This window comes from Centroberyx affinis, unplaced genomic scaffold (assembly GCF_046629955.1).
Source record: "Centroberyx affinis isolate AG114_WGS23_722 - 3 ecotype Tasmania unplaced genomic scaffold, CSIRO-AGI_Caff_v1 ptg000151l_1, whole genome shotgun sequence".
Lineage (NCBI taxonomy): Eukaryota > Metazoa > Chordata > Actinopteri > Beryciformes > Berycidae > Centroberyx > Centroberyx affinis.
In genome coordinates, this window is record NW_027278848.1 from 212040 (window position 1) to 239057 (window position 27018).

A 27018-nucleotide genomic window follows, 5' to 3' on the forward strand; every position below is an offset into this window, starting at 1 on the left:
GGTATGGGGCGACCCATTGCAGTAGTGCAGTAATTGACAGGCTGCTGTGTGTGTGAGTGTGTATGTCTACATATGTTAGTCTGTGTGACAAAATTTGAGTGGGGTGTGTGTGTGTGTGTGGGGGGGGGGGGGGTTGCTCCTTACACCGTTTTTTTTATGTATTTATTCCTGTCCTGACATTTCTCTCTCTGTGTCTATCCATCTCTCTCTCTCTCTCTCTCTCTCTCCCTCCCTCTCTCTCTCTCTCTCTCTCTCTCTCTCTCTCTCTCTCTGTCTCTCTCTCTCTCTCTCTCTCTCTCTCACCCACCCTTGGTCTTTGATTCATATGCTGAAGCAGGCCCAAAACAACAAGACATTCTTTGGCCGCGCTGTATTTACCACAGCTCCACCACAGAGAGTTAGACTCCACCCACTCGTGAAATCACTGAGGGGGATGAGACGGTAATAGAGAAGGAAGGAGGGGAGGGCTGCCCTCATTTAGCTTAGTGACAGGGGCAGAGAGGCAGAAAGTGAGTCCAGAAAGACACAAAAGGTGAAACGTTTTGATCATCAGAAACCCGCTCGCTGCTCCTGCGGCACAGAGGAAGCAGAAAAGTTGATGGTGTGGGGTTACCGCCAGAATTAGTAAGTATATGTGTGTGCGTTGTTGTAAAGGGTTAATTGTGCCCATGTTGTGGCAAGCTGTTCTCTGACAGGCTGGCTACAGAGTCAGGCTGGCAGAGGGAACAGAGAGACCCTTTATAATACAGTTCTGCTGATTGAAATCATATGGCATTGCCTGAAATTATTGCACTGTTTGGAAGACAGTCAAACAGCAAGAGAAAAGTGTTTGCCCCCTCTCCTTGTCTATAATAAGCTGTTCTGCCAACTGCTTCTTGAGCTCTCTCTTTTGGTTTGCTTTCTCCTTCAGCCTTCACTGTCTTCTCTCTGCTTTTGACTTGCTGCTGTTACTAATTGTTTTGGTTTTAGAAAGTGACGTACTTTTTTTTTACATTAGTTGTACTCATGCTGATGTGACTGTAGAAGAGTTGGGAAGCCGCTCTGCTCTGGAAGTGATAACCAGACAGTGGTCGCTATGCCAGTAACTAAGCCCTCCTCCCTCTCCTCCCTCTCCTCCCTTCTTTCCCACAGAGTCTGGATCAGCGGCTGTCTTGCCCAGGCCCGGTCACCCGTCTCTTGGTCTCCCTCCAGCTCCTCCTCCCTCTTCAGCATCCCTCTCACCTCTCCTGGCCCTGCAGAAGGGAAGCCCGTGTCTGAGAGGGGCTGAATGGCAGCAGGCCAGTCTGAGCTCACTGCAGGCTGCTGACACACACACAGGAAGAGGAAACGGCAAGACAGGCAGAGGGACGTTACCCGGTATCTCTCGCTTTCCTGAACCAGCAGCAGCCCTTGACACCATGGCGACCAACAGGGAACGGCAAGTGGGCCACATGACTGGCTTCCCACCTGCTGTATACCCGTTCACCTTTAACTCCATGCGGAGCCACTCCCCCTTTGACCTGCTGGCCAGTAGCAACCTCTTTGGCCGGTTTGGGGCAGACCTTCCCAAAGAGATGGCTGCACTGTGTGAGTAACAAAATCTACTTTATATTCCTTTACAAACCACACATGAACGCCTTAATTTTTCATAGATATTCTCCTAACAACCCCTGATGTAAGTCAAAGCAATTCATTTTTCCTACGGCCCTTCTGAAAGATGAGCAGCTTCAGCCAAATTTTCTGTGAGGTGCATTTTATAAGAGTCAAAAAAACAAAAAGTAAGAAATAACAAAGGAGGAAAGGAAGAAAGATTCTTCTGCAGTTTAGCTATGTGGCCATTGATCATTGGCCTACATTTAGAGAAATGGAAAGAAGAGAAGAGAAGAGAAGAGAAGAGAAGAGAAGAGAAGAGAAGAGAAGAGAAGAGAAGAGAAGAGAAAGTTTGATGTGAAAAAGTGTCTCAGGCCTTCCAGGAAAGCTTGCTTTTTCCATGTGGTAAACCAGGCGGTTGGCAGACAGCGGGCCAGGCTGGTCTCTCCATTCTGGAAAAGCAGAAAACATAACAAGGCCCCTTTTGTATTTTGCTGTCATCCATGGAAGTGAATCAAATTATTACATTATTACACATTCAAAATTGGTGGTGGTGGTGGTGTGTGTGTATGGGCCTGGGGGTGGGGTGGTGGAATAGTTTCTCATTTTGAATTGCAGAAGCAGTGTACTAAACAGAGTTTCCATTTAGACTCACAGGGGGTGCTATTGCTCTTCACTGTGGCAGGGAGAGACAGGGAGAGTCAGTGACAGAGAGAGTTGAAGGATAATGGAGACTAAGGGCAAGAGTTTGTACAAAGACTGAGAATATTGTGTGTTTTGAAAATGAAATTGATTTGAAAGGACACCAGTCAGAGTCAGAACATTGGGGCAGTCGCTCTCTAGCCTCCGCCCGAAACTTACAGGACCATACTGGTGTTTTTGCATGTTTTAAGCCCATTTAGTACAATTCATGTACTGTATACTTTCCATTACTACCAAACATTTCCAAAGCATACCATACTTTTTTAGATGCCTTCCAGCCAGCCATTCGTTTCCATTAATTTCAGTACGGTATAAAAATCAACTTGCAGAGACTTGAAACTTGCTTGAGAAAATTACTTTATTGTTGCGTGGTAATTTAGTTTAATGCCTGCATTGAACTGAAAGTCTCCATGTCTTCTGGTGCGTTCACATGCTGGTGGGAAACTCATGACATCTGGTCTTCAAAGTCAGCTGCCAAACATGCATTCACATTGCATTCATGTGCTGTTCGGTCAGAAAATCAAATCCAGAAGACAAACAATGAGCAAATATGGACATTGTGAAAAGGATGATGTGGATTTAGCTTCTTCTTCCTTTAAAAAAGTTAGTCTGGTTAACTACCAAGTAGGAAATTGTTTTTTTGATTTATCTGATAGCACATGAACAAGCCATTCCTCTCTGTCAAACTCTGAAGAAAATATTGTTTTATTAATTAAATTAAAGTCCATGACTTCTAAAACCGGGCACAAATGTTAGCCTGAGAAACAGAGAATTTTACTGTAGGTTTATCACCTGAACGCTTGAACTGAAAAAATAAATAAATAGAAATGGGGAAATCGACTTCTAAAAAAACAGGGTATGCGACAATGGTCAGTGGAAATATTAATACACCCCCTCTCCCACATCCTCTATTTGCTCTTATATACTGTTTCCTGAAATTAAAAAAAAAATCCTTTCCACCTCTCTCCTCAGATCTTATTCCTGTTATTTCTTTTCCTAGCCTTTCTCTATTTTACGCAATCATTCTAGGGTCACAGGAATATTTTGTTACTGTCAGATCACTATGACTCTGACCCTTGCCCTCCTTACTACTAGCTGCTTGTAATGTTGACGCCCTAGATATTTCAGGTTATTCTACAGTTGTAATTGCAATTTGCTCTGGACAATGGAGTGTTAATTAAATGCCTAACATGTAAATGAAACAGAGAAAGTGAGACTGATAGACACACAATGAGGGACAGTGATAGATAAAAGGAGCAAATTACACAAATCACAGTACATGCTCAACAAGGGAAGACGTGTCCATGGAGGAATAAATAAGTGCACCTAAGAGTGTGATACAATAATTTTTAATCCCTTGTACAGACAGGCTGTGAACTGTGCTGGTATCAACTGAGATATATCTGACAGTCTTCCTTTGGCTTGTTGCTTCTCTCCCCTCTCCAAAACTACATGAAACACTTAATATTGGAGACAGAAGGAGACCATTAACAAATGGAAGCCTGAGTACTGGAGCGAGTAAAGAAAATGCTGAAACTAATATGAGTGAATGAAATAGTGTCAAAATTATAAGGTCCACACAAAATTTATAGTCATGGATCTAATCCTTCTAGTTACTTACATTTTGTAATATTTGCCTGAAAGGATCCACAATATTCCATTATGAGACGCCCGAGTACAGCACCTGGGACACATACATATTAGCTATTAGATACTGAGGCATAAGTTTCCATTCAGATGTTTGTTTCCTATACAAGCTATATGTCAGTCATCTTCCTTCCCGCACACACACAGGAGTTTCTCAATCATACACTTTATATGTTCGTGCAGTCTCCCATATCTGTAACACTGGCATCATCTATAGAAATACCTGCTGAGCACGCCGTCAATCACTGTGTGTGTGTGTGTGTGTGCGCGCATGGAGATTTGCATGGAGGTAATCTGTTCAGTGAGCAGCTGTTATCTGTTGATCTTTGGTCATTATCAGTAGTCTTCAGACTCGACAATAGGGAGTTTAGCAGACTAGCTGCGCTGAGTATGTGATTACATCTTTGATCTACTGCAGCTGACATATATGCAGTATATTTACAGAGCGACAGACAGACAGAGAGAGAGAGAGAGAGAGAGAGATGTCAGTCACCACACATGATAACAAGGGTTGTCACACATGATGAGTCCAGAGACCCCACGATGCTGTCATGAGTCTACATCAGTCTTGGAGTCAAGTGGCATTTCTGTGACTGGTAGTAATGAAACAGGGAAGTGTCCTTATGTATATTTTTAAGCTGAAAGTTTAGCAGTTTAGCACTTGAGGAGGTAGGGCAATCTAATATTCTGTAATGTCACATTTTGTGCTCTCTGCTTCCTCCAGTGGTAATAGAAGGGTACTTTTAAATATGTACAGTACACTGGCCATGTACTTGTTGGTTATTATATGCAGTAGAGTAAGTCTTTATTAAGATAAGTATAAAAGTCAATGTTACCATAAAACTGGAATAGACCTGCACAAATAGAACGCTGTGCGTGGTTATTTGTTTGGGATGGACTTTCCCTAGTCATATTCACGTGTGTGTGTGTGTGTGTGTGTGTGTGTATGTGTGTGTGTGTGTGTGTGTGTGTGTGTGAAAGGAGGCAGATAAGATGGAATGCATCCAAGATAAATGTGTGTCATTTAAACAGGCAAATTCAATTCAGGTAAAAACAAAAAAGTCAACCCTTTTTGATGTGTCTAATGTGTCAAAATAAAGGTGCATTAAGTACGTTTTTTTTTCCCCATGGTACAAAATGGCCAAAATATATCTGCAGTTGTTTGGTAGAGTTGTTGATCAATACCTCAACGAATACTTTGTCAGATACTGATATTCCTGACTTTCAAAACTCACTCTCTACGGTGCTACGAACAAGCGATTGGCATCGCAGCACATTTTGATCTCAAGCCAAAAAAGCAAACAACAAAGTATTATTACAGTATGTTGCATCGTCATATATGACCTTTTCACGAGACAAGCTGTTGTATCTCTGCTATAATTAGCTCTTCACTACTGTGAAAATGTGGCTGTTATTTGTGTCAGTTATACAGGTCACTGTAAGCTGTCCCAAAGACCGGTCAATGCTCTTTCAATTCCTGTTTGCTGATAGAGGCTGATAAAAGTCATTCATGCCCTTTTAACATACAGAGTAAAAATCTCTTCAGTTAAATGTAATGGCAGGGATTTAAAGACATAACTTGGTTTTTAATTCTTAGGGTATTTTTTTCATCTTGCACTTCACATCACAATGTGGGAAAGGAGTTTACACATTTACCCTACAGCTACATTTAAAAAGGTTTGTCAAACCTGTCATCATTCCTTATGTAAACCAAAAGGCAGGTAGTTACAATAGATATGACGGTATTGTGGCTGCATGCTAACATGGGTTTGTATAACAAGCCCATTATTTACAATTCAGTGACGATGCATACTTTATTTCTTACGATGTAAAAAGTGCATTGTGAAGAAAATGAAAAATGACAAGGTAATTTTTACGAAGGGCGGTTTGAAAACAAATTCAAAACAGGCCCTAATCATTATGAGAGAAAGAATGGACTATATTCCCTAATGAGATGAAACTAAAATGGCCCATGACTTGAAACTGGCAGACATCAACAACAAAAGCCTGCTGTGGTGTGAACATTCATACACTAAGTTATATGGTCCAGATTCTCTCTCCTTTTCCCAAATGTATTTACTCTTTTACAGGCTTTATAAACACTGAGATATGGTAAGACCTATACAGACCGATGCAGATGTCCAGTGCTTATAGGTTATAGGCTTCATACAAAAGGTTTGCTAAATGGAGGAGTATAGGTAACAAATTCTAGGCTACTGCCTATTCTTTCGTATACAAGTCTATAAACACATCTTCTAGGCCTTAAACTGTTAAGAATAAAGGTAATATTTTGGGTTTTATTATTTTAGTTTGTCCCTTGTGGCATGTGGATCTTTTTTCTGTCTAATGTTCATAAATCAAGATCTCTTTTTTAGCTCTGAAAAGAAAAAAATCTTGTTATCCTGAGACATCACGACATATTGAGGAAAAGAAGTGTATTTTTCCACAATGAACGCAATGTCCTTCCATAATTTCTCTACCAGTCACATCATGTTCTTTGTAATGTTTTGAGTGTGTGTGTGTGTGTGTGTGTGTGTGTGTGTGTGTGTGTGTGTGATATTAGTAATTTGAACCTAAAGGCACAGAACAGGGCTTGTGTGTTTTTTTTTGTGTCTGTCATCACAGGCACTCTGTTTAAGCACATACACACTAGCACGGGCGTGCACATAATTGTGTGTGCATTCGAACACACACACACACACACACACACACTTTTCCATTGCTACTCTGTAGGCTGCGCATTCCAACACCCGTGAATATCACAAACCAGCGGTCTAGCGCTCCTTGCTTCATTTTTGTGACTATAACTGTGCACTTACTGATGACCGCAGGGAGACTTGTGCAAATATCTGAGGCTGGGCCGGAGGAGTTGCTGTTAGAGAGATAGACAGAGAGAGAGGGAGGCCATTGTTCTGCTCTGTGTGTTTGTGTCAGAGATGACGACAGGATGAATAGTTGAAGAACCTGATTGTGAATAGCTGTAATGTGACTCGCTCCTCTTACCAGTGTGTGTGTGTGTGAGAGAGAGAGAGAGAGAGAGAGGGAAAAAAGAAGATGGGGAGTCCCGTGTTGTAAGTTTCAAAGACAAACAGAGAGCTAGAACTTTCCCGGCCACAAGAGTGAGAGCAAGCTCAAGTTTTATTAGAGTGAGGGAAAACGGGACACCCTTTTCCTGTTCACATTCCCCTTCATTTGTGTCTCTCCTCAGAGCAGGGACAGGGGGCAGGGTGCTGCAAGGCAGGGAGTTGTGTGTGTGTGTGTGTGTGTATGTGTGTTTGGGGGGGGTGGGGGGTAATTGTCTCAAGGTGTGGAGAGAACACAGCAGGCTGAGATTGTGCAGCTCTGCTCCCTGCAGTGTGTCATTGTGTGTGTGTGTGTGTGTGTGTGTGTGTGTGTGTGTGTGTGTGTGTGTGTGTGTGTGTGTGTGTGTGAGTGTGTGAGTGTGTGAGTGTGTGAGTGAGTTGGGGGTCAGCCATGGTGAAAGACAGGTAAAAATGTCCCTGAGAGGAGGGAAAAGTTTCACAGTGTACACAGAGCATCTATGAGGGAGACGTTAAAAAGTAGGAGACAGGCTGCATCCCATTATGATCCACTGTATCAAAACACAACAGCACACAAACATGGGGGTAGGGAGAAATACAAACAAAACAAACAAGATGGGAAAACAAAGACAATGGAGAAATGTGAGTTGGGAAAAGCACAGAAGAAGAACACAAGGCATAAGAAGCCACGGGCAGGAGAAGTTGGGAAGTCGGTGTGTGTGTGTGTGTGTGTGTGTGTGTGTGTGTGTGAGAGAGAGAGAGAGAAGGGGGTGTTAGAGCCCCAGTGGGGGTTTCTTCCAGAGTTCATCCCTCTTGAACGAGGGAAGGAAAGGGAGGAGGAGAGGGAGGAGGGTGAGGTTGACTAGTATGGAGTATACAAAGTATCCAGACTCTGGGCCGGTGTTGTTGGCTTGCAGGGGAATCGCGGTTTAGTGTGACTGAAGTATCCAATAACCTCTGGGCGGCTAACTGAATCCATTAGAACCGAATTGAAGAAATTGAATTAGATAGCCACACAAACCAGATGAAGAGAAAATAGAGAGAAGCTTTAAGAGACAAATAAAACCTCATGCAATAGAGAGACATAGAGAGATAGACAGCCACAGAGATAGATGGACAAAGGGAGGGAGGAGAGACAGATGTGAGATGAAGGTATTGGGAAGCAGATCCAAGTGCCACCTTAAAATTATTCTATGATGGGTTTATTTTGGGGAAGTTGCAGGAATTGTGTGTGAGTGTGTCTATGGGTGTGTGCCAGTGCCCACTCAGTCCTCGGGGAGCTACTTAATCCTACTTTCCCCGCAAAGTAACCACTGGAGAACATCCATTTACAGTGAAATCTAGGGAAATTATGAGCTGACACCTTTACTAACTTATCTGTCTCTCAGCACCTTTCACTCTCACTCCCCACAGGCACTGCAAGGTGGGATTTGTCATTTATGAAAGGGTTTTCATACCTTAAAGGTGACACTGCGGCTGTGTGTTTGGGAGAGAGGCAATGTTCCCTGCTGCGGAAAGACAAAAAGAAAGTAACACAGAGGAAAAAGAAAGAGACGAGGGAGGGGGAGAGGGGCAGTGTTTGTTTTCATTTGCAGAATATGAAATATGAAGAGGCGAGCTGGAACGCTGAAGGAGAAAATAGGGAGGGAGAGAAAGTTTGTTGCATGACCAATCAGAGGCAGGGTAGGCAGCCCCCCCCTGGCTCTAAGTCCCTCCCTCCTCCTCTTCCTCAGCCCCGCCTCCGTTTGCTCTGCTGAGAGAACATGCAGATAGTTGGCTCTACAGTGTCATTGGCTGAGTGTGAGAGGCCCAGAGAGCCGGGGAGAGGGTAGTGGAGATCAGTTACAGCAGCCAAGGCGAAACACCCAGGCAAGTCAGTGATCTGGTAAAGGAGTAGGGAGGGAAAAGGTGGGAAAAGCCATTTGGATTGTAGCACAGAAAAGGAGGACGGAGATAGGAGGGGGGGGGATTCTGTCCATCCAAGAGACTTATCAGCAAGAGACAGTGAGGGAGAGAGGGTAGGAGGCTGCAGGGGGGGCAGTGGCCGGGGCAAAGACAGACAGAGAGACAGACAGACAGAGCAACTGGACCAAGCTCCTTCTGAGTAGGGCGCAGAGTAACAGTAAGCCTGGGGAATCCTGTTCTGAGCAATCCACTCTTGTGTTTTTCTCTGGCCGAATTCCTACAAGTCGTCACTGTTAGCTCAGACCGGCCTGCAGAATAATAGCAGAGGACTCTGGTCGTGTTGCTGTGATTTGAGAGGAGCATGTTTGACTGCATGGAGGCTCTGGGGCTCGCCCCGCGGCCGCTCTTCGATGTGTCCGGCCAAGGCTCCTGCATGCTGGGCAAGGCGACCCCTTACTTCTCCGGCCTGGACCCCTTTGCCTGGGCTGGGACCGGCAGTGTTCAGTGTGAGTACTCGCCCTACCTTCTCATCCTATCCATCAGACTGGAAAAGTGCAGCTGTGTGTGTGTGTGTGTCTGTGTGTGTGTGTGTGTGTGTGTGTGTGTGTGTGTGTGTGTGTGTCTGTGTGTGTGTGTGTGTGTGTGTGTGTTTGTGTGTGTGTGTGTTCTTATCAGAGTCCTGGTTTTGTTATCATAGAGCTCTCTCCACAGGAAGAGTCAGATTCCATTCGATTCTGTGTACCCATTCTCACCCTCCAGTTTGTTTGTTTATGTGCTTAGTGTGCTTTGCTTGTGTGTGTGTGTGTGTGTGTGTGTGTGTGTGTGAGTGAGTGAGTGAGTGAGTGAATGAGTGCATATATATATTCATCATCATGTTTGTTTTCTTTATGAATGACTTCACATGAATGACAGCTCTTTTAAACAATACGTGGCCTGACCTGGCAATGTGTCCAGAATCCAGCAACCAAAGTCAAAACAGCATTGACAGATTGAAGGGCAAGTGGGGACAGAAATCACATGTTTGTGATAAATAAGTAGAATGTGAATTGTTTCACTAGCAGCTCAGATAGACCCCAAGACTCACAGTTGCCCACAGGTGGGTTTTCAAAAGAATGTAAAGCTAAATGTAGACGTAAATGGACGGATGCTTTCGTTCAGATATAAAAAATCTTCTGCTCCCTATTCTGCCTGCACCTTGCACCCAGGGGTGCGCCGCCGGCTCTCTTTCCCCTTAATCTTATTCTCATTTGAGCACGTTTCTACACTTTACACTGTATTTGTTTTGGCATTCATTTATTTGAAGAAAATGATCTGGAGTCATTATTTATTTTAGAACATTTCTTGAGAGGGAAAGATAATTGTAGGAATGAAAAGTCGGCTGTTAAATGATGAGGTATGAATCACTGGGCATGTGAGCACTCCCTCTTTTCTAACTCCACACTGCGCAAAATAGGCTAGGCATTCTTTTGACAGCTCCCCAAAAGACTGGAGCAGACAAGGCACAGATTGCATCAGGTATTATGATACACTTGTGTTGAAAACCTAACCGCCAGACAGGAACATACACACACACATTCCCATGGGCGAATGAGAGAAATACACTGGATCTGGCAAAATAAAAAGTAGACCTATTGTCATCGTTGTTGAGGCCATTTTCAGACTCTTTGATTACACTTGGCTTTGGCATTATGGGCTTTTCCTCAAGCTGCACCTGGAAAATCAAACATTGACTCTATCTATCTATATAAGCCTCCTTGCTGAAGTCTATTCATTTATGCTGCTGAGTTAAATGTACCATTTTGATTTTCCAAATAAATCCCCTCCATGGTATTTGAGTGCATATGGTTTGAGTTGTCCCAGGTGAGAGGCTTATATATCTTCAGTAATTATTTAGATACCAAGGTATCAAGCACCGTCAACCCCACACTGCTCGCTAATGATGATGGATGAGCAGTCAGCATGAGAAAGACCACAGCATAGCCTGCTTCAGCTCGCTAAGAAGCCTTGCCAGTTGCCATCCTGAAAGACTACGTAAATGCCCATAAATATTTTTTTTCATTTTATAAAGTTCTTGAACCTTTACGAAATCTATGGTTTTTCACAGTACTTCTCAAAATGATCCAAAACATGCAGCTCAAGCTCCGAATTTTTAACTCTGAATTTTGTGTGCTGCAGGCCTAGAATTACCATCCAAAATGTCACACAAAATATCTGTATACACAAAATCTTGTTGCAAGGAAGCAAACGAACAAACAAGATGTTCTTGGATTGAGCGGGGAGGTTTTGGTGGTCAAGGAACACAGCGTGTCTCAGAGCGAGAGAGTGTTCTGTTTCAGCCCTTTCTGTTTCTGAATAACCTGTTAACATAAATGGACAATGGCATGCAAAGAGGTGTTACTCACCCTTGCCATTCACACCACTTTGCTTCCTTTGTTTCCTTTTCGAACGTATCAGTACAGTATAGACTCGGCCAATCTTTCATAAACATGAGGCTGGGCTGGCAGGCTACATGCCTATTCAAATCCTGCAGCTTGTTGCTTTGACACAGCAGCATCAAGGGTTTTATTTTCTGATTAAGTGCTGTTAAAGAAAGGTTGAGCACTGCTGGCACAGCTTGCACCCAATTTGCTTGTAGTTGCCGATTTTATTTATTTTTATTTTTTTAAATGAGGTTACAATTTAAAACCACAGCTTCATTATTCCAAGATTTTATATTAATGGACAAAAACTTCATTCAAACTAAGGAAATGTAAAAATGGACGATACCATGGTTCATCTGTACTGAAAGTATCAAGTGTCTGGCATTGCTGTGATTTAAATGCAAAGTAAATAAAATCTACTTCACTACTACTTATGTTTCATTCTATCCAATGGCAATATCTGGGGCCATCAAGGGTCAAAACTCAAAATCAAATTCAAAATCAGTGGCTCGCAAGTACCTTCCTCCTATCTTCCCCACTGTAGAAAAAACAGACACTTTCACATTGATAACGGGTTATGGCTGTGCCAACATTGCCTTAGTTGTGTGCATTAGTGTGAAGTTGGCAGGATTATGACTTCTTTCATCATATTGCAAGTTCACATTGTACGCAATCCCCTGAATCCCTTGCATAGTTGATCACCAGCCCTCCATTGAAAGTGAACAAAAGTGATTAGTTTGCCTTTCAATATCTCTTTCAGTGAACACGTACTGTTGCACACTGTGGTTCTACATTCCTGAGAGCATTTTGGCCTCTGCTTTTCTTTCACACACACTTTCTCTCCTCTGTGTGTGTGTGTGTGTGGTGGTAAGAGGAGGAGGGGGGGGGGTCATCTTTTCCTGTGTTTTTATGTGAGGCCGTTCAGCACCTCTCTGCCTTCCTTTGTTTCAACGTCAGGAGGTATTAAAGGGAGCAAGGACATGCCAAAGTCTCTCCGCTGTCTCTGTCACTGTCTCCTCTGTCTCCTCTGCGGGCAGCGTCACTCTTTTATGTGACATTTGTTTTCCCATCTCATGAAGACTCACTCCCTCCACACTCCATGTTCCCTCTCTCAGTCTTTTTTCAGATTCTGTGTAACAATGTGCCTATCGGTGTGTGCTCCTCTACGCACTAATGTGTGTTTATTCTTTACACGCGCCTGGCTCAGCTTACATTAGCCGTGTTCTGTAATCAGGAGCTTTTAATTATTCAATTACAATTACAAAGGCTCAATTAAGAGATTAGGTCGTGTGTAGGGGGCAAGGCAGTTTAAAGAGAGGGATGAAAGAGGAGTGGAGAGGGAGGGATGAAGTTGGATTCGGGATTATCCCCCCCGCAAGTCTTTGTATCTTGGTGTTTCAGCCCTTCGGGGGAAATGCTCTCCTCTTCATTCAGTGATAATCCTCTTTCTCAGTCGCCCTCTTCCCTTAAATGGGCTCTTCAAAGCTGGTTTAACAAGACCATCATATCACATAGTGGGAGAACACTTAACTATGCTAAAATGGTGAAGTGCTGTTATTGTTGGTGACTGAGATGAACTATTATCTGATGTAGCATGAGACCATGTGGAAGGTTTCCTGGAAAGAAGGGGTTTAAAAAAGAGCCTGATTTGTGAGATGAAAGATAGTAGTTGGGGGACGCTAGAAGGGGAATGAGAGTAAATTGATCCCTGTGTGTGTGTGTGTGTGTATGTGTGTTTTGTACTACGTTTCATGTTTTGGATGAGGGACTTATTTTTGGTATCACAAGCCCCTAATAATAAAATTTGGTGTTGGTCTTTTGTAATGTGTGTGTGTGTGTGTGTGTGTGTGTGTGTGTGTGTGTTGTAAGACACCCTCTTAAGTGTGTGTCAGTTTGTGATCTGACTGTTCTTTATTCATGTACCTTTTTCACTCTGTTGAAAACCTGCCTACTGATGTGTTAGATGAATCATTATTATCCCAAAATACCAAACATAAGAAACAGGCTATAGTAGTTGATTCAATTAGTTGATTGCAGTGATTGATTTATTGATCAATAGATTTAACTGAGCTGAACTTCTTTATCAGAACAACTCTTAAGCTAGTACTTTTGCATAAACATGAGCTGCTTATTTGGAACAAAATTTAGAATAATTAAATAGAGCTGTAATTTTACAAGTACAACACTATTCTAAAAATGTAGGAATGGAGCCAATCTGTGGCCAGTGATGACTGGCTGTTAAGGTGGGGGATTGCTTAAAACCAACAACTTCTGAAGGTCTTGTCCAGTGAGTCTTGTCCCAACTTGTCTTGTCTCTGTGTCTGGTGTCAGCAGCCTGGTTTCCAGCCCTGCCTCCACTAAACCACATTAACTTCTGTTGAGTTTGGCCTTTGAGGATCGAGGATTATTTGTGTGTCGTATAGTTTTACTAAACAATATAGCAAATATCCTACTTTTTACTCCACTACATTTATCAAACACTTGCAGTTACTGGTTACTATAAAGAAAAATGCATACAAAACATGTGACTGGCTCATAAAGAGTCTCAAACTTAAAACATAAAACAAGATTTAACTACTAACATATGGAACAACTTTTTGGGGATTTTGATAAGTGCATTTAGTAGCTAATAATTAAAAACTTTTACTTTGGTAAAATCGTACCACATATGATTGTGTCACTTTTATATATCATTTTGTGTACACTTTCTACTTTTGCCACCATTGAGTGTGTATGCGTACACATACATGCATGCATGCCTGATAGCCATTAAGGCTGGTGGAAGAGGGACCATGTTTTGTGAAGCCATGTTTGGTGTCTCCTAGGTCAGTGTTACATCGGCTGGCCTGAGGCTACTGGGGGCCCAGTAGGGAGGTGGGGGTTGGCCAAATGTTGACTCTGTTATATCAAAAAGGGCAAAAATAGAAAGGTAGGTTTATGGGGTGTTATAAAGAAGAAAGGCTGTTTTGTATGCATGATGAAGAATGGGAGGGGCAATCCTGATTTAACAACCTGTCCCGTAAAAGCACCCTCCCCCACACCTTTACGTCAAAGCTGGCCTCCCCAGCCACAAAAAAGAAACAAAAATATTACATCAATGCTGCTTTCCAGGTTTTGTCTTAAACATCCCGCCTTGTAGACACAAATGAACAGCATTAGATGACCTTGTTGATGACCTCAACCATGTCTTCTTGATCAGCTGTGATTTACTTTCTGTTCCTTCTTCCCAGATTCCCACCATGCATCTGGGTTTGCAGGCCAGTGTGTACCTTAAGGTCCACAACTGTGCAAGGGGGTGAAGTTTTGCGAGGATTTGTCTAGGATTTGTGTTTTTGTTAGTGGGCTCGTGCAAATGTGTGTGTCCCTGCCTCCCCTTTAAGTGTTTGGTGTTGCTGTTTTTATGGAGCCATCTCCTGGACAGTAGCCTGGTTTTCACAGCCTTTCCTTTCAAAGGCGCTGCCAATGACAGGAAGGGCTCCTCCTCCTGCCAGGGCAGGAAGGCAGGAGCCGGGAGAGGATAGAGGAGCGGGGGAGGGAGGGGGGTGCTGGGGGAGGGGAGGGGAGGGGGAAACTGGTAGTGAACTTAGAACAGCTGATGAAAGGGATTGTTACTCCGATCTGCCACATCTCCTCCCTCCTCCCCTGGTAATTACTCACTCAGCATATTTGAGGGTGCAGCTCTCCCCTACTGCTCATCCGCTTATGAATAACAACATACTACAATAAATACAACTTTAAGCATCACACAGGAGTTTGATAGTGAGCAATTAAGAGCATTTTTCGGAATCAGAATTGGATTTGCAAGTTTATACAATCACGTTACTGCTATAAATCTCATTTGACTGATAGATTTACACAGAGTATTTTTTTTCCTTTGTGTGTTTGTATGGCTATTCAAATATGGAGGAGAATGTGTTCCACTGTTTTCCTCCCCCTCTTTCTTGTCCACCGTGTTTGGGGGAAGTGCATTTGTTTCCATGAGTGTTGTTGAACTCAAAGTCACACCACACAGTCCAACATGCTCACGGCCCCATGCACCATCCCACACACACACATTCACATGCGCACGCACATTCCACAGTACGCTGCAGAACATTTTGTGAGGCGAGAAGTTATGTAAAAACAGAATTTGCCATCCAAATGAATCTGTCGAGGCCTGATAGTGCCAGTGAGGAAACTACACAAGTCAAACTGTCATCACTGACTGAAACTTTATTGTGTTTTTATTGGATTTTATTGTGTTGTTACAATTGACACTGATTTCATGGTTAAATAAGCATTACTCAGCTTGGTGATTAGAATCAGGCTAAACAAATACCTCATTTGAAAGAGGTATAATAAATAGAAAACAGGATATAGCCTTTAATAATGACTAAAATATTTGTGATGACACCCCAGAATAGTCTTAGAGTCATCCTCCACTCCTCCACTCCTCCTCTTCTCTGCAGTGTGAGGGTCTGTGGAGCCCCCGGGCCAAAGTCTAGTTCAATGAGAAGTATGAGCTTGGCAGGGCCGAGCCAAGCTGCAGGGCCTATAGGCCATATGTCACACTCTGTCGCCCACACAGCCACTCAGACAGGAATGAAAGAGCTCCTTCATATCAGTGTAAAACAAACCACATGCTCAATCTGTGAGTGTGTGTGTGTGTGTGTGTGTGTGTGTGTGTGTGTGTGTGTATGTGTACATACATTCAGACAATCAGATGTTGAAGGGGGAGCAAAACAACTGCACCTCAAAACCAGGCTCCTTCTATACTTCCCTTCACCCATCTAGACCCCATTGTTAGTGCCAGCTAAAGGGACAGGAATGCAGTTGCTCTGGCTTTCTACAGCCTTAACTGGTTTATTTTCATATGCAAATAATTGCGCATGCAGAGCCTAATAAAAAATGGAACAAATGGGTGAAAAAAAGTGCGTAAGCAAAACTGTGTCACTGGAGCGCCCGTGTTCCTCCTCCCATGTTCATTTCCATAATAACTCCCCATAGAAATTTTTAATAATGCAGTTTTGGTACACTGTATTCAGGACTGAATACTTCATTCCTGAGAGTGCAATGCTTCAGGACTTTCAGGCTGAAGAGCTGATAAGGAAAGTCTCAGATTTCGGAGGGGCTTTTGTTGTCTAAACAGTGATGTGTTGACCTGACAACAAACACTGAGTAAATGGGAGACAGAGAGAAACAGAGGAGGGAGTAGAAGGGAAATATTGAGGGATAGTACTTGTATTTTTCATGTGTTGGCTCAGACAAATGATAGAAGCTCTGCCAGCACATCTAGACATCAGTGCAGATGGCGTTCAAATAAAAATCTGCACCTTCAAGAAGATAATAAACAATCTTCCTCATGAATAATGATTTTCACTTTGTGCTGTTTTCTCACTAGAATGGCAAATTTGGTTCCTTTCAGACCCGTCGAAGGAAAATATAGAAGAAACTCTGCATAGGGGTTCTCACCAATTGATTTCCAGATGTACATATCACGCTAACTGGTGCATCTGGCTCACAAGATTAGAGCGGGGTTGTCTCGTCTGTGTCCGATAGAGGTGTGCTGATTGATGTTGTGACACGCGAAGGGGTGAATTGTAGGTGAAGAAGAGAGAGGTGGGGTTTTTTTTCAAGCCGAGGCTCTGAGGCTGAGCTCAGTTCAGGGTGATGACAGATCCTGACAGATCTTGGCTCCTTTGCCTTCTCTCTCCTGGCCAGGTAGAGCTCAACCCCCACCACACACACACACACACACACACACACACACACCTCTCTCACTGTCTTCGCAGCCCTCTGTCTCTCTCTGTCATGTTTCTCTGAGTCACGTCCCTCCTCACCCTTCCTCTCCGCCCTCAGACAATGTCAGTCACTACCTCTCCCCTGGCGCCAGATGCCGCTTCTCCATTTCAATAGGAGCTATTTTTCCACTTGTTCTCTCAGGGCCACTTTTACATTGTCAGTGTTACTATATAAACAGAAAACAGTGCTCAAGTTACAGTGTCGCTCACTCAGTCGGCCCCGCCCTCATCACTTCCACCTACACCTGGACTCTAGTACTTAAACTCAAAAACTGAATACATAATAGTATTTCCTACCTCCTCGCCATACTGCATCATTTTAGTAGCTCGTAGTTTACTCATACGCAAAACATGACTCTTTCTCCAGCAGAGCATCATTTTTTTATTTGCAGGATAGCATTCACTTAGTTAAATAAGTATGCAAAATAAGCACAATATTCTGTTTAATTTTTTTTATGCGACCTGATACCTTAACAGTATGAATAATATTCTCAGGATCTGGTACTCTGACTCATCACTAGCAGATAAATCATCAATTCTATTATTAACATTACTGGCTGAAAAATGGTTAGAAACAAAGAATGTAGTAGTAAGAACCAGACTGGCAGCACAGACAGGCTAACAGTCTGCCATGATCTGAGTGGGGACAAAACCACAGCCACAAAAGCACAGACCACAAGCGTCTACTCCATATAAAACCATTTGTGGCAGCACAACAGATCTGGAGTTACGATGTGTTAAGGAGGCTTGGAAATCTTTATTTGCTGTGTACAAGTTAAAAATATCATTAATATATCCAACATTTATTAAATCCCAGGCTGTGGCTTTAAAACAACAACAGAAATGTTAAAGTTTAGGCCTGTATGTCATCGACAAATTAATGTCTAGTGGTGTGCAGTGATCTGATGGTGATGGTTTTGAATTTGAATTTCATACACATCATGCTAATTGAGAGAGGCAGACTGTCCAGAGATTAATGTATCGTCGCTGACGGGTGAAAACCTCATAGCTCTAGTTTTGGTGATTTTCATATTTTAACTTCAATTGAAGGATTACATGCTCCTCTGTGGGTTGAGAAAATATGAAAACTTTTCAAAACCAATTAGATGAACTCAAAAATGCACAGTCGTCAAGCTAAAAACAAAGCTGTTTTTCTTAGTATCTGGAAAAAAATGTTTTCACCCAACAACAGTGATGTGTTGTATGGCCAATAGGACTGTATGAGCTTTGTGCAGAAACAATCAAAATGTAGTATCAGTCATGGTCAATTGAATGTCCTGTCTTATGTGGCATTTGAACTTTTCACATAGTTTTTTGTTGTTGTTGTTGTTGTTGTTGTAATATATGCAGGTGGTAGTAGGCTGGTTATGTAGTTAGTAGTGGAGGTCTTGCATCTCATCTCTTCAGTCAAGGTCAAAGTTAAATGGTCAGGATTTTATTTAACCTCTGCAGCCACTGGGAAGCCCCTGTCCTCAGACTCACCTCCTTCTTTCCCTTTCTTTCTCTTTTCATTCCTCCCTCTTTCCTTTTATTAGATTATTCCTTTATGCCTGTTCTCTCTTTTTGAAACCTTACCACTGCTGTTAATGGCAAGCCACGGGTTCAGGTTGGGGTTGTTGTGGTGGGGTGGGGTGGGGGCCACATTTGGGCCAGTCCTGTGCTAACCATTGAAGGTGGCAGGAGGGGCTGTGACTTTGGATTTTTGACCCCAAATTCTTTATTTTTACTAGGAAGGGATCCAAGGATGGAGCTGTTGATGTGAATAGCTGCCCAAGGTGACTGGATCCCAATAAAGAGGCAGTCAGCCTGGCCGGGGGCCTCCTTCCCATCCCAGACACAACCTTTATAGGGCAGCTTATGAGCCTGGGCCTCTATTAAACCCTGTCCAGCCTGCACTGAGGAATTTAGGGCCAGGAAACAAGGGAGTGGGGGTGGGAATGGGCAGAGGGAGGTGAAGTTGGGGTGACTGAAGGTGAAAGTTGAAAGGCATGTTTGACTGAATCTGGTTGTTCTTAGTTCTTAGTTATCAGTTACAACAGTATAGCAGGAGATTTTGTCTCTTTTCATCTGTGTGCATTGAGTAAGGGGCCATTTAGTGTGAATTGTCTGAACACGCACGTCGCTGTATGTCTGCTTTACATTGTTTGTTTTGAACGTTTTCACTAGCAGCAGTTGAATGACTTTGCCTGTGGCCAGCAAATGGTGTTATACAGTGTGCCATTTTCCTAGCGAGACAGCGAGAAGGAACAGAGGGAGACAGCCGAGTCTCATAAACACCCTGCTTCTGTTTGTTCACATGGGGCTCAAGGTATATAGGCAGGTCTGGTTGGGCAGCCTTTCAAATAAAAATGTGAGCTTGCACACACACACACACACACACACACACACACACACACACACACACACACACACACACACACACACACACACACACACACACACATGCAATTCAGATGTCAGTCAAAAAGCCAACAGAGGTATGCTGCTCCCCCACTCACCAGTAAGTGGAGAAGCCAATCAAATCTCAGCTGCCAATCAGCGTTTTATCAGCAGGGCCATCTGGCCATCAGCTAATTGTGTCTCTTTTAAGTCCCTGTCAGTCAGCATTGTCACCCCTCCCTTTTCTCTTAAAATGTCTGCCTTTGAGCCTGCCTTCTGGGTAGGCTCCGAGGGGGGGGGGGGGGGGGGGGGGTGCAAGGGTTGGGGGTTATTTGTTGACCACTCTTCCTTAATCAGTTGTTGTATTAGCTTTCATCATAGTTTCAAAGACTTTGAGAACTTAAGTAAACAAGATTATGCTCTGACATAATGAGACACCTACAGAGCCTAAATGCGTATCAAACCCCCCTCTCCTTCTTTTGCTCTTCCTGCAGCGGTGGAGACCCAGAGCACCAGTTCAGAGGAGATGGTGCCCAGCTCTCCCTCTCCTCCTCCTCCTCCTCGCATCTACAAGCCGTGCTTTGTGTGCCAGGACAAGTCATCTGGTTATCACTATGGAGTAAGCTCCTGTGAGGGCTGCAAGGTAGGCCAAACAAGATGGAACAAGAAACAGATTTAGCCATAAGAAGATTCTGGGTTACAGGACCGGTATGGAGTGAACAGCTGATGCCTATTGAAAAATTGGCTGGAGTGGGGATCTGGTGTTTCAGTGGAAGGCTCCAAGGCGTCTGCACTGCATAGTTGTTACTTTTGTTGTTGTGGAGCTGCCCTCTAGTGTATTCTTACAAACACTGCACAATGTTAATGTAGCGCCCCACAGAATTAAACAATATGCTGCATGGGACCAGTAAATGATCACTATTTCTAAATTAAATGAAGCTATTGTCATTGTTAATTTTTTTTTTTATTAATTACTGTTTAAAATGACATTAATAAAAATGACCAATCCCACAAACTTTTTGAAAGTATAATCAACCAAACAAAATATACATAGAACATATATACATTTTGAGTTTTTGGATGGATATAGATTATATTTCAATTTATCAAAAAGAGCCTTCTTGTCCCTTAGTGAGATAGCAGCAAGCCAATTAGCCCCTTCCCTCAGTTGGAAAAAAAAAGGACAAGTTGCCTTGGCAACAAACCAAGGTGCACCATCTAGGGCTCCTACATAGCACAGACAATCAGAGCTCAAAGAGATTTGCTCATTCCTCTCTGTCAGGGTTTCTTCCGCCGCAGTATCCAGAAAAACATGGTGTACACCTGCCACCGAGACAAGAACTGTCAGATCAACAAAGTGACCCGCAACCGCTGCCAGTACTGCAGGCTGCAGAAGTGCTTTGAGGTCGGCATGTCCAAAGAAGGTGAGTGCCTGAGGAGATATGGGGCTCGAATTGTTTATAAAATAATGCTTTGCAAATGAATATCCAGAAAGAGAAGAAAGGGTGCTGTTTTTTTAACAGCTCCAAGCATCAAGGTCAATCATTGTGGAACTTCAACTCTGTCCCTCCTGCCTGTCCCTGTGTTTCTCTGTAGCGGTGCGTAATGACAGGAACAAAAGGAAGAAGGACGTGAAAGAGGAGGTGGTGCTGCCAGAGAGCTACGAGCTGAGTGGAGAACTGGAGGAGCTGGTTAACAAAGTCAGCAAAGCTCACCAAGAGACCTTTCCATCTTTGTGCCAACTTGGCAAATATACCACAGTGAGTGTTATGCACAATCATATCCACCCTCCTGCACACTTACACTCAAGCCCACCACCTCGCAACATAGACAAACACAGTATATGACTCAGCGCAGTCACACACAAATTGCTGCCTACAATGTCCTTCTTTCTCTCTCCCAGAATTCAAGTGCTGACCACAGAGTGCAGCTGGACTTGGGCCTGTGGGATAAGTTCAGTGAGCTCTCCACTAAGTGCATTATAAAGATTGTGGAGTTTGCCAAGCGGCTGCCAGGCTTCACTACGCTCACCATCGCTGACCAGATCACCCTCCTCAAATCTGCATGCCTGGACATCCTGGTACCAACCACATGCTCCTACTACCACTCCTCCTTAACCTCCTTCCCTCCCACTCTTTCCGCTTTCCCTAGCTCTCTCTCATTTATCACGCTGCTTAAACTTGTCAAGTGGGTTAGGGTACGGCGTCTGGGAAATTACAGGTTCACAAAACTTGACATCAAACAGCTGGCATGAAGTTGTATTGGACTGCGTTTCATCCTTATTTCGCTCTGTTAATTGTTTGTCCGTCTCACCATCCTCTGCTGTCTTCCCTCTGGTTAGATGCTGAGGATCTGCACTCGCTACACTCCGGAGCAGGACACCATGACCTTCTCAGACGGCCTGACTCTCAACCGGACCCAGATGCATAACGCTGGCTTCGGCCCGCTCACTGACCTGGTGTTTGCCTTTGCTGGTCAGCTGCTGCCCCTGGAAATGGACGACACCGAGACCGGCCTCCTCAGTGCCATCTGCCTCATCTGCGGAGGTAGTGCAGCTCAGTCTGGGCCACAGGCAGGGTGTACTGTGTGTGTGTGTGTATCTGTATAACTGGAGTTATTGATCTCAACAAGGTTTGTAGGACACATAGAGATGTTTTGACATGCAGATAGCTGGTGGACCATTCTGGAAAAAGAGTGCAAGCTCTATAACGAAGTCTCTGAATTGTTGATGGAAAGAGACTGTATAAAAGTGATAATTCCTAGGTTTAGTTACCACAGCTAAAAACTGAAAAAAAAATAGAAGCACACACTAAGGCTTCAAAGTAGATGCTCACTCGTTACACCCATTAAGAAGACTGCGGTCGAATCACTGGGTGGTGGATGTTTGTGTGCTGGCTTTAAATAAATGTAAAGAGTGAGAATCCACTTTGAAGCCTTAGTGTGCCTCCAATTTTTTATTTAGCTGTGTTCAAGCCTTTTGGAATGCAGCAAAACCTTATAATTGAAACAAACAAGGTTCTTGACTGCGAGAAGTCTTTTTCTGTCTAGGTTTAGTTACCAGCCAGTAGCTTACAGAGTTTAGTGATTTATTTATTTGTTGGTTAGGGTTAGTAGTTGAGTCATAACCTATTTTATTATTATTTACTTACTTACTTATAGTTTGTTTATCTATTGCTTTAGAGGTTTTGCACAGTGCATTGGTTTCTCTTATTTTGGCTGGTATTTGCTTAACCTAGTGGCCCTGAATGCATATGTTGGGGTGTGTAGGTATGTGTAAGAAACTCTCTCCTCTTCCTATGCAATGCCATCCTACATTTGTTCTGAGTTTGTTAGTTTGTCTCATTATTCCCATAATTCCCTCTTTGTCATACTCTTAGCTGTTTGATAGAATGCTAGCATTTCCTTATTTTCCTTACTAACTACCTCCCTCTTCCTGTCTGTCTGTGACTGGCTGTGCTCCCTGCTCTCAGACCGTATGGACCTGGAGGAGCCACAGAAGGTGGACAAGTTGCAGGAGCCTCTGTTGGAGGCTCTGAAGATCTACGCCCGCCGCCGCCGCCCAAACAAGCCTCACATGTTTCCCCGTATGCTGATGAAAGTCACAGACCTCCGGGGAATCAGCACCAAGGGTCAGTTGCAAACAGCTTTGGAACAAAACCTTAACGAATCCTTTAAAAAGTGAGACTTGCACATCCAACATGGCGGCTCTCATAGTGGCCTCCTGGTCTCCTCTCTGCGCTCTACACTAACCATTACCTGCATATGTGTGTGTATACATGTAGGTGCAGAGAGAGCCATCACTCTGAAGATGGAGATCCCGGGCCCCATGCCTCCGTTGATCAGGGAGATGCTGGAGAACCCCGATGCCTTCGAGGACAGCAGCGACTCGGGGGACAGCGCTGCGGCCGCTCCCCCTGCCATTCAGGCCATCAAGAAGGAGGAGGACAAGGCCATGTATGAGTCGGCAGTGGAGGAGGAGGAGGAGGACTACGGGGATGAGGAGGACGGGGATGAGGAGAGAGAGAGAGGGGCGGACAGTGACGGGGAGCTGTGGGGAGAAGCCGCCGCGGCGCAGAGGAAAGGTGTGACTGGGAAAGCACAGTGAGAGAGACACGATGACGCTGCTCCCATCCGCATCACTGAACCCTGCCCTGACCACAGACCATCCACACCGTCTCAGTCCTGTCCAACACAAGACCTGGCGACCAGGATTACCCCTGTGTTGCATACAGCACACATATTTCACCCACACACATACTAAACACATACATAACAAAATGGAGCCATAGAGGAACATGCAGTGTAAGAGACAAGAAATGGCTGAAGAAAAAGCACTAAATGTCAATGGGTTGAGGAGAGGGCCATGAAAAATCACGTTGCCAAAATTAGACTGTCTAAAGATGATTTCAAAACTTTGTGTCCACGCAAAGAGGAACAAGATGTTAAGCCTAAGAGAGGCAGCAGCTAGAAGGTAGTGGACAGAAGAAAATGCACTCCTCCACTATCTTTAAGGGCTATGCTTTGTATAAAATTGATGATAAAAAAAAACATTGCAACAACAAAACTCTTAATGTGGCGTCCATTTGCCACAAATGTCTTTTTAGAATTCATTTTATTCCTATTGAGAAATATGTTACTTATTTTTCTATTGTATGGTTTTCCTAAGCATGTATACATTTCTATTCTGTCATATATGCCCGTGTGTGGGACTCTGCATTGCATTTTTTTTTGTATAATTTTTACTCTGTCCTGCTCACATTTGATGGGAAATATTTTTTAAAAGTTGTCTTAACTTTTATGCATCTCTGCTTTATTGGAATACTACACAGTGGAGAGCGACAGCAAAAGTGGGAGAGCGAGAGCAGGATAACATGTGACAAAGGTCATGAGCAGGACTCAAACTCACGATGTGACAAGCACATGGTATGCAACTCAGTCTTCCAAGTCACAGAAATCACTGATAGGTCGAACATCCAACTAGAGAACACGCTCCTGCAATCCTAATCTGTCATTTCAACTCTGGTGATCAAGGTAAAACTCTAAGAAAGGAAATAAATACAGCAACATATTTCCACATATGGAGCAAATGCATAACCATACATATATCTAAAAATGTGCAAGTGTCAAAGACAATGCTTAGACTTACAAATCTGCAGGATAGATTTAATGTCATCACGCTATCTCAGGTTGATTGTATCAGGGCCACATCTCACCAGTCAATACAGTATTTTCTAGAAAATAACCGCTGGTGTGGATGCTCCTACATCTCTCCTCCATCTTTTTGTAAATAAAGCGTTCAACAGATATTCTTCCGACATCAAGAAGCTGCGATAGGGATAATGAAAAAGTGAAGTTGTAGACTATGCTGTACCAGCCCTTGGCACAGCAACCTGGTACAGGTAAGCCATAATAAGTGCTCATTTTGTATGAGTGAGCAGAAAATACAGCATCATCCATCCATAAATAGTGGACGTGAGATTATTCCGACTCCACAGAAAAACTCAAGGGTGTGTATGTGTGTGTGAGAGAGAGAAAGAGAGAGAGAGAGAGAGAGGGACTGACTGAAAGCATTTACCAATACACAGGATCTGACGTTACTTTGCTTTGTGCCATAATCCAGGGTGAGCATTCATACAGAAGCCCAATTGTTAGCAGTTTGAGAGACACACACACACACACACACAAAAATGTCATTTGTAGCAAAGAAAAATTTTATGTTTCCAATCTACAATCTAAAACACTTCCTAGAAAATATCTCTCACTCAAAGACATATTAATTGGTCAGTGTAACAAATACAGGCACATAATTGGATACTGTTGCAAGCTGATCGAGAATCAGCTGATTGAGTGAAGTTAGTTGTTAGCATCTCCCTGATGCTGCAGCCATCAGACAAAGCTGACTGTAAAAAAAATATTGCACTGCACATCTCTAAGGATGTAACCGTCCAACATAATCTTGAGCCTAAGTGATACAAGAGAAGAAATGCTTTACATTGAGTGACCGATCCCTTGAAGCAGTAGCACAGAAAGGTAGTTTGGATTGGTGTGTTCATTTGTGCTGTATGAGTAAGAATATCTAATGAGTGATGCAAAACATGAATTTTGTAAAATAAATAAGTCATTATAATTCGTTTTTCATTGAGACTATACAACCTTTTATACAGCATGTGTAGTATTTTCATTCAGAGATTATCTGTTGAGTATATCATGAAAAACATTGTAAGTCTCAGTGAGTTCCTGCACTCCGCCTCAAGGGCTATAAGGATAAAGTCTCACTTCCATTCTTCAGCAACACGTTGCTCTGCAACAATTGTTTTTCATGGCTATGTATGCATGAAAACAAAATGAAGTTGTTGATGAGGGAAAAAACAACATCAAAAAGGAAGCTAGTGTATGATAGCTGAAAAATATAGGACTGCATGCTTCTGATTATCCAGGATGGAGCCATACTTTCCCTAAATAAAGCAGAGAAAGAGTAGATGCAGAGAAGATGTGTTTGACAAAAAATTATCATTATGGTGCTTGATATAACTGGATGTTGGCTAGGTGCCTGCAGCTTCAAATCAACTCAAATCAAAGCCATCAAGTAAACAGTGGTTGATTATGGGTACCCAGGTACATTGCATCATTTAAGCCACAGTGTGGGCAACAGATACAACAAAAGTCGTCCATTGTACAAAATGAATGCGAGTTAAATAATCAACACTGAGGCCATACTGATGCTTCTTAGAGTGTTTGAGGGTGACTTTGGGTTCACAGGATGGACAAATCACAGCCATATGATCAAGGTAAAGGGCAGGGATTATCTTCATCTTGCACCCAGACTATGGAGTTTCTCCTCACTCTCTTTTTCTCCCTCTGTTGCACACACACACACACACACACACAAACACACACGAAAAATTGGTCTTTTGACGCTTTCACGTTTTATGAAAAGATAATGAAATTTTGCTTGTTTGTTTTGATGCTGTTGTTTTTCTTGTATTTTGATAAAGACACTTTTGTTCCCAGACCTTTCAGTATCCAGTTGTCATTTTTGTTGTCACTTTACGCATCTTTACACATGAGATCTTAGGCTGAAAACACACAGTCTGTTCAAGATGGGAAAAAACAACCTGACATCTGTGTCTGCTGCAGCCTTCTGGCCCTTTCATGAAGCCTCCACCTCATGTACATGCACCTTTGACAACAGTAGGACTTAAATGCATGGTGTAAATTCTGGTTTCTGTGATCTACTAGAGCATGAGATCTACTTTTTCCTTGACTAGGCCGGCTGATCTGCCAGCACCTATCAAGCAGTTTCAGTAAAGCATTAGTTTTCATAGTAAGGATTATGCAAGCATGGTATAAGTAAATAACCTCCAATTCATAATAACATAATAGTAGGAGTATAAATTCTGGTATATGGTATACATTCTAATAATTAGTATAAAGTTTGGCTATTTGAGGAGATAAACATGCAAATTGGCTAATAATATCTAAAATAAGAGTAAAAGCGTGTGCATCTTAAAGGACCTGATGTTACTGATGCTGAGCACATCAATATACCTGACTACTTTCAACATATTCTAAAAT

The 27018-nt window shown here is 43.1% G+C and overlaps 1 protein-coding gene and 1 long non-coding RNA gene across 3 annotated transcripts; one reads left to right on the forward strand and one right to left on the reverse strand.

The window, feature by feature from the left end:
* Nucleotides 1–1169: 1169 nt before the first annotated feature.
* On the forward strand, nucleotides 1170–26448 carry rargb (retinoic acid receptor, gamma b). 2 transcript variants are annotated; one of them, XM_071532348.1, is made up of 8 exons: nucleotides 1170–1566; nucleotides 19938–20086; nucleotides 20726–20867; nucleotides 21040–21203; nucleotides 21347–21523; nucleotides 21785–21989; nucleotides 22914–23072; nucleotides 23226–26448. In XM_071532348.1, the coding sequence occupies exons 1-8, from the start codon at nucleotides 1398–1400 to the stop codon at nucleotides 23546–23548; spliced, it is 1488 nt and encodes a 495-aa protein (XP_071388449.1). In that variant the 5' UTR covers nucleotides 1170–1397; the 3' UTR covers nucleotides 23549–26448. The 2 variants fall into 2 exon arrangements, with proteins under 2 accessions (XP_071388449.1, XP_071388442.1); XM_071532341.1 differs by lacking the exon at nucleotides 1170–1566 and adding an exon at nucleotides 9033–9370.
* LOC139655052 (uncharacterized) lies at nucleotides 2709–8459 on the reverse strand. Its single transcript, XR_011696055.1, has 3 exons — nucleotides 8417–8459; nucleotides 3893–3955; nucleotides 2709–2775 (listed from the first exon to the last, which is right to left on the reverse strand). It is a non-coding gene; the product is annotated as an uncharacterized lncRNA (long non-coding RNA).
* Nucleotides 26449–27018: the final 570 nt, after the last annotated feature.

What these genes read in the sequence shown, in the direction of transcription:
- rargb (XM_071532348.1), top strand. Translation starts at nt 1,398, where the DNA reads ATGGCGACCAACAGGGAACGGCAAGTGGGCCACATGACTGGCTTCCCA. An exon ending in CTGCATGCCTGGACATCCTG is followed by an intron (nt 21,524 to 21,784) that starts GTACCAACCACA and finishes CCCTCTGGTTAG; the next exon opens with ATGCTGAGGATCTGCACTCG. An exon ending in CATCTGCCTCATCTGCGGAG is followed by an intron (nt 21,990 to 22,913) that starts GTAGTGCAGCTC and finishes CCCTGCTCTCAG; the next exon opens with ACCGTATGGACCTGGAGGAG.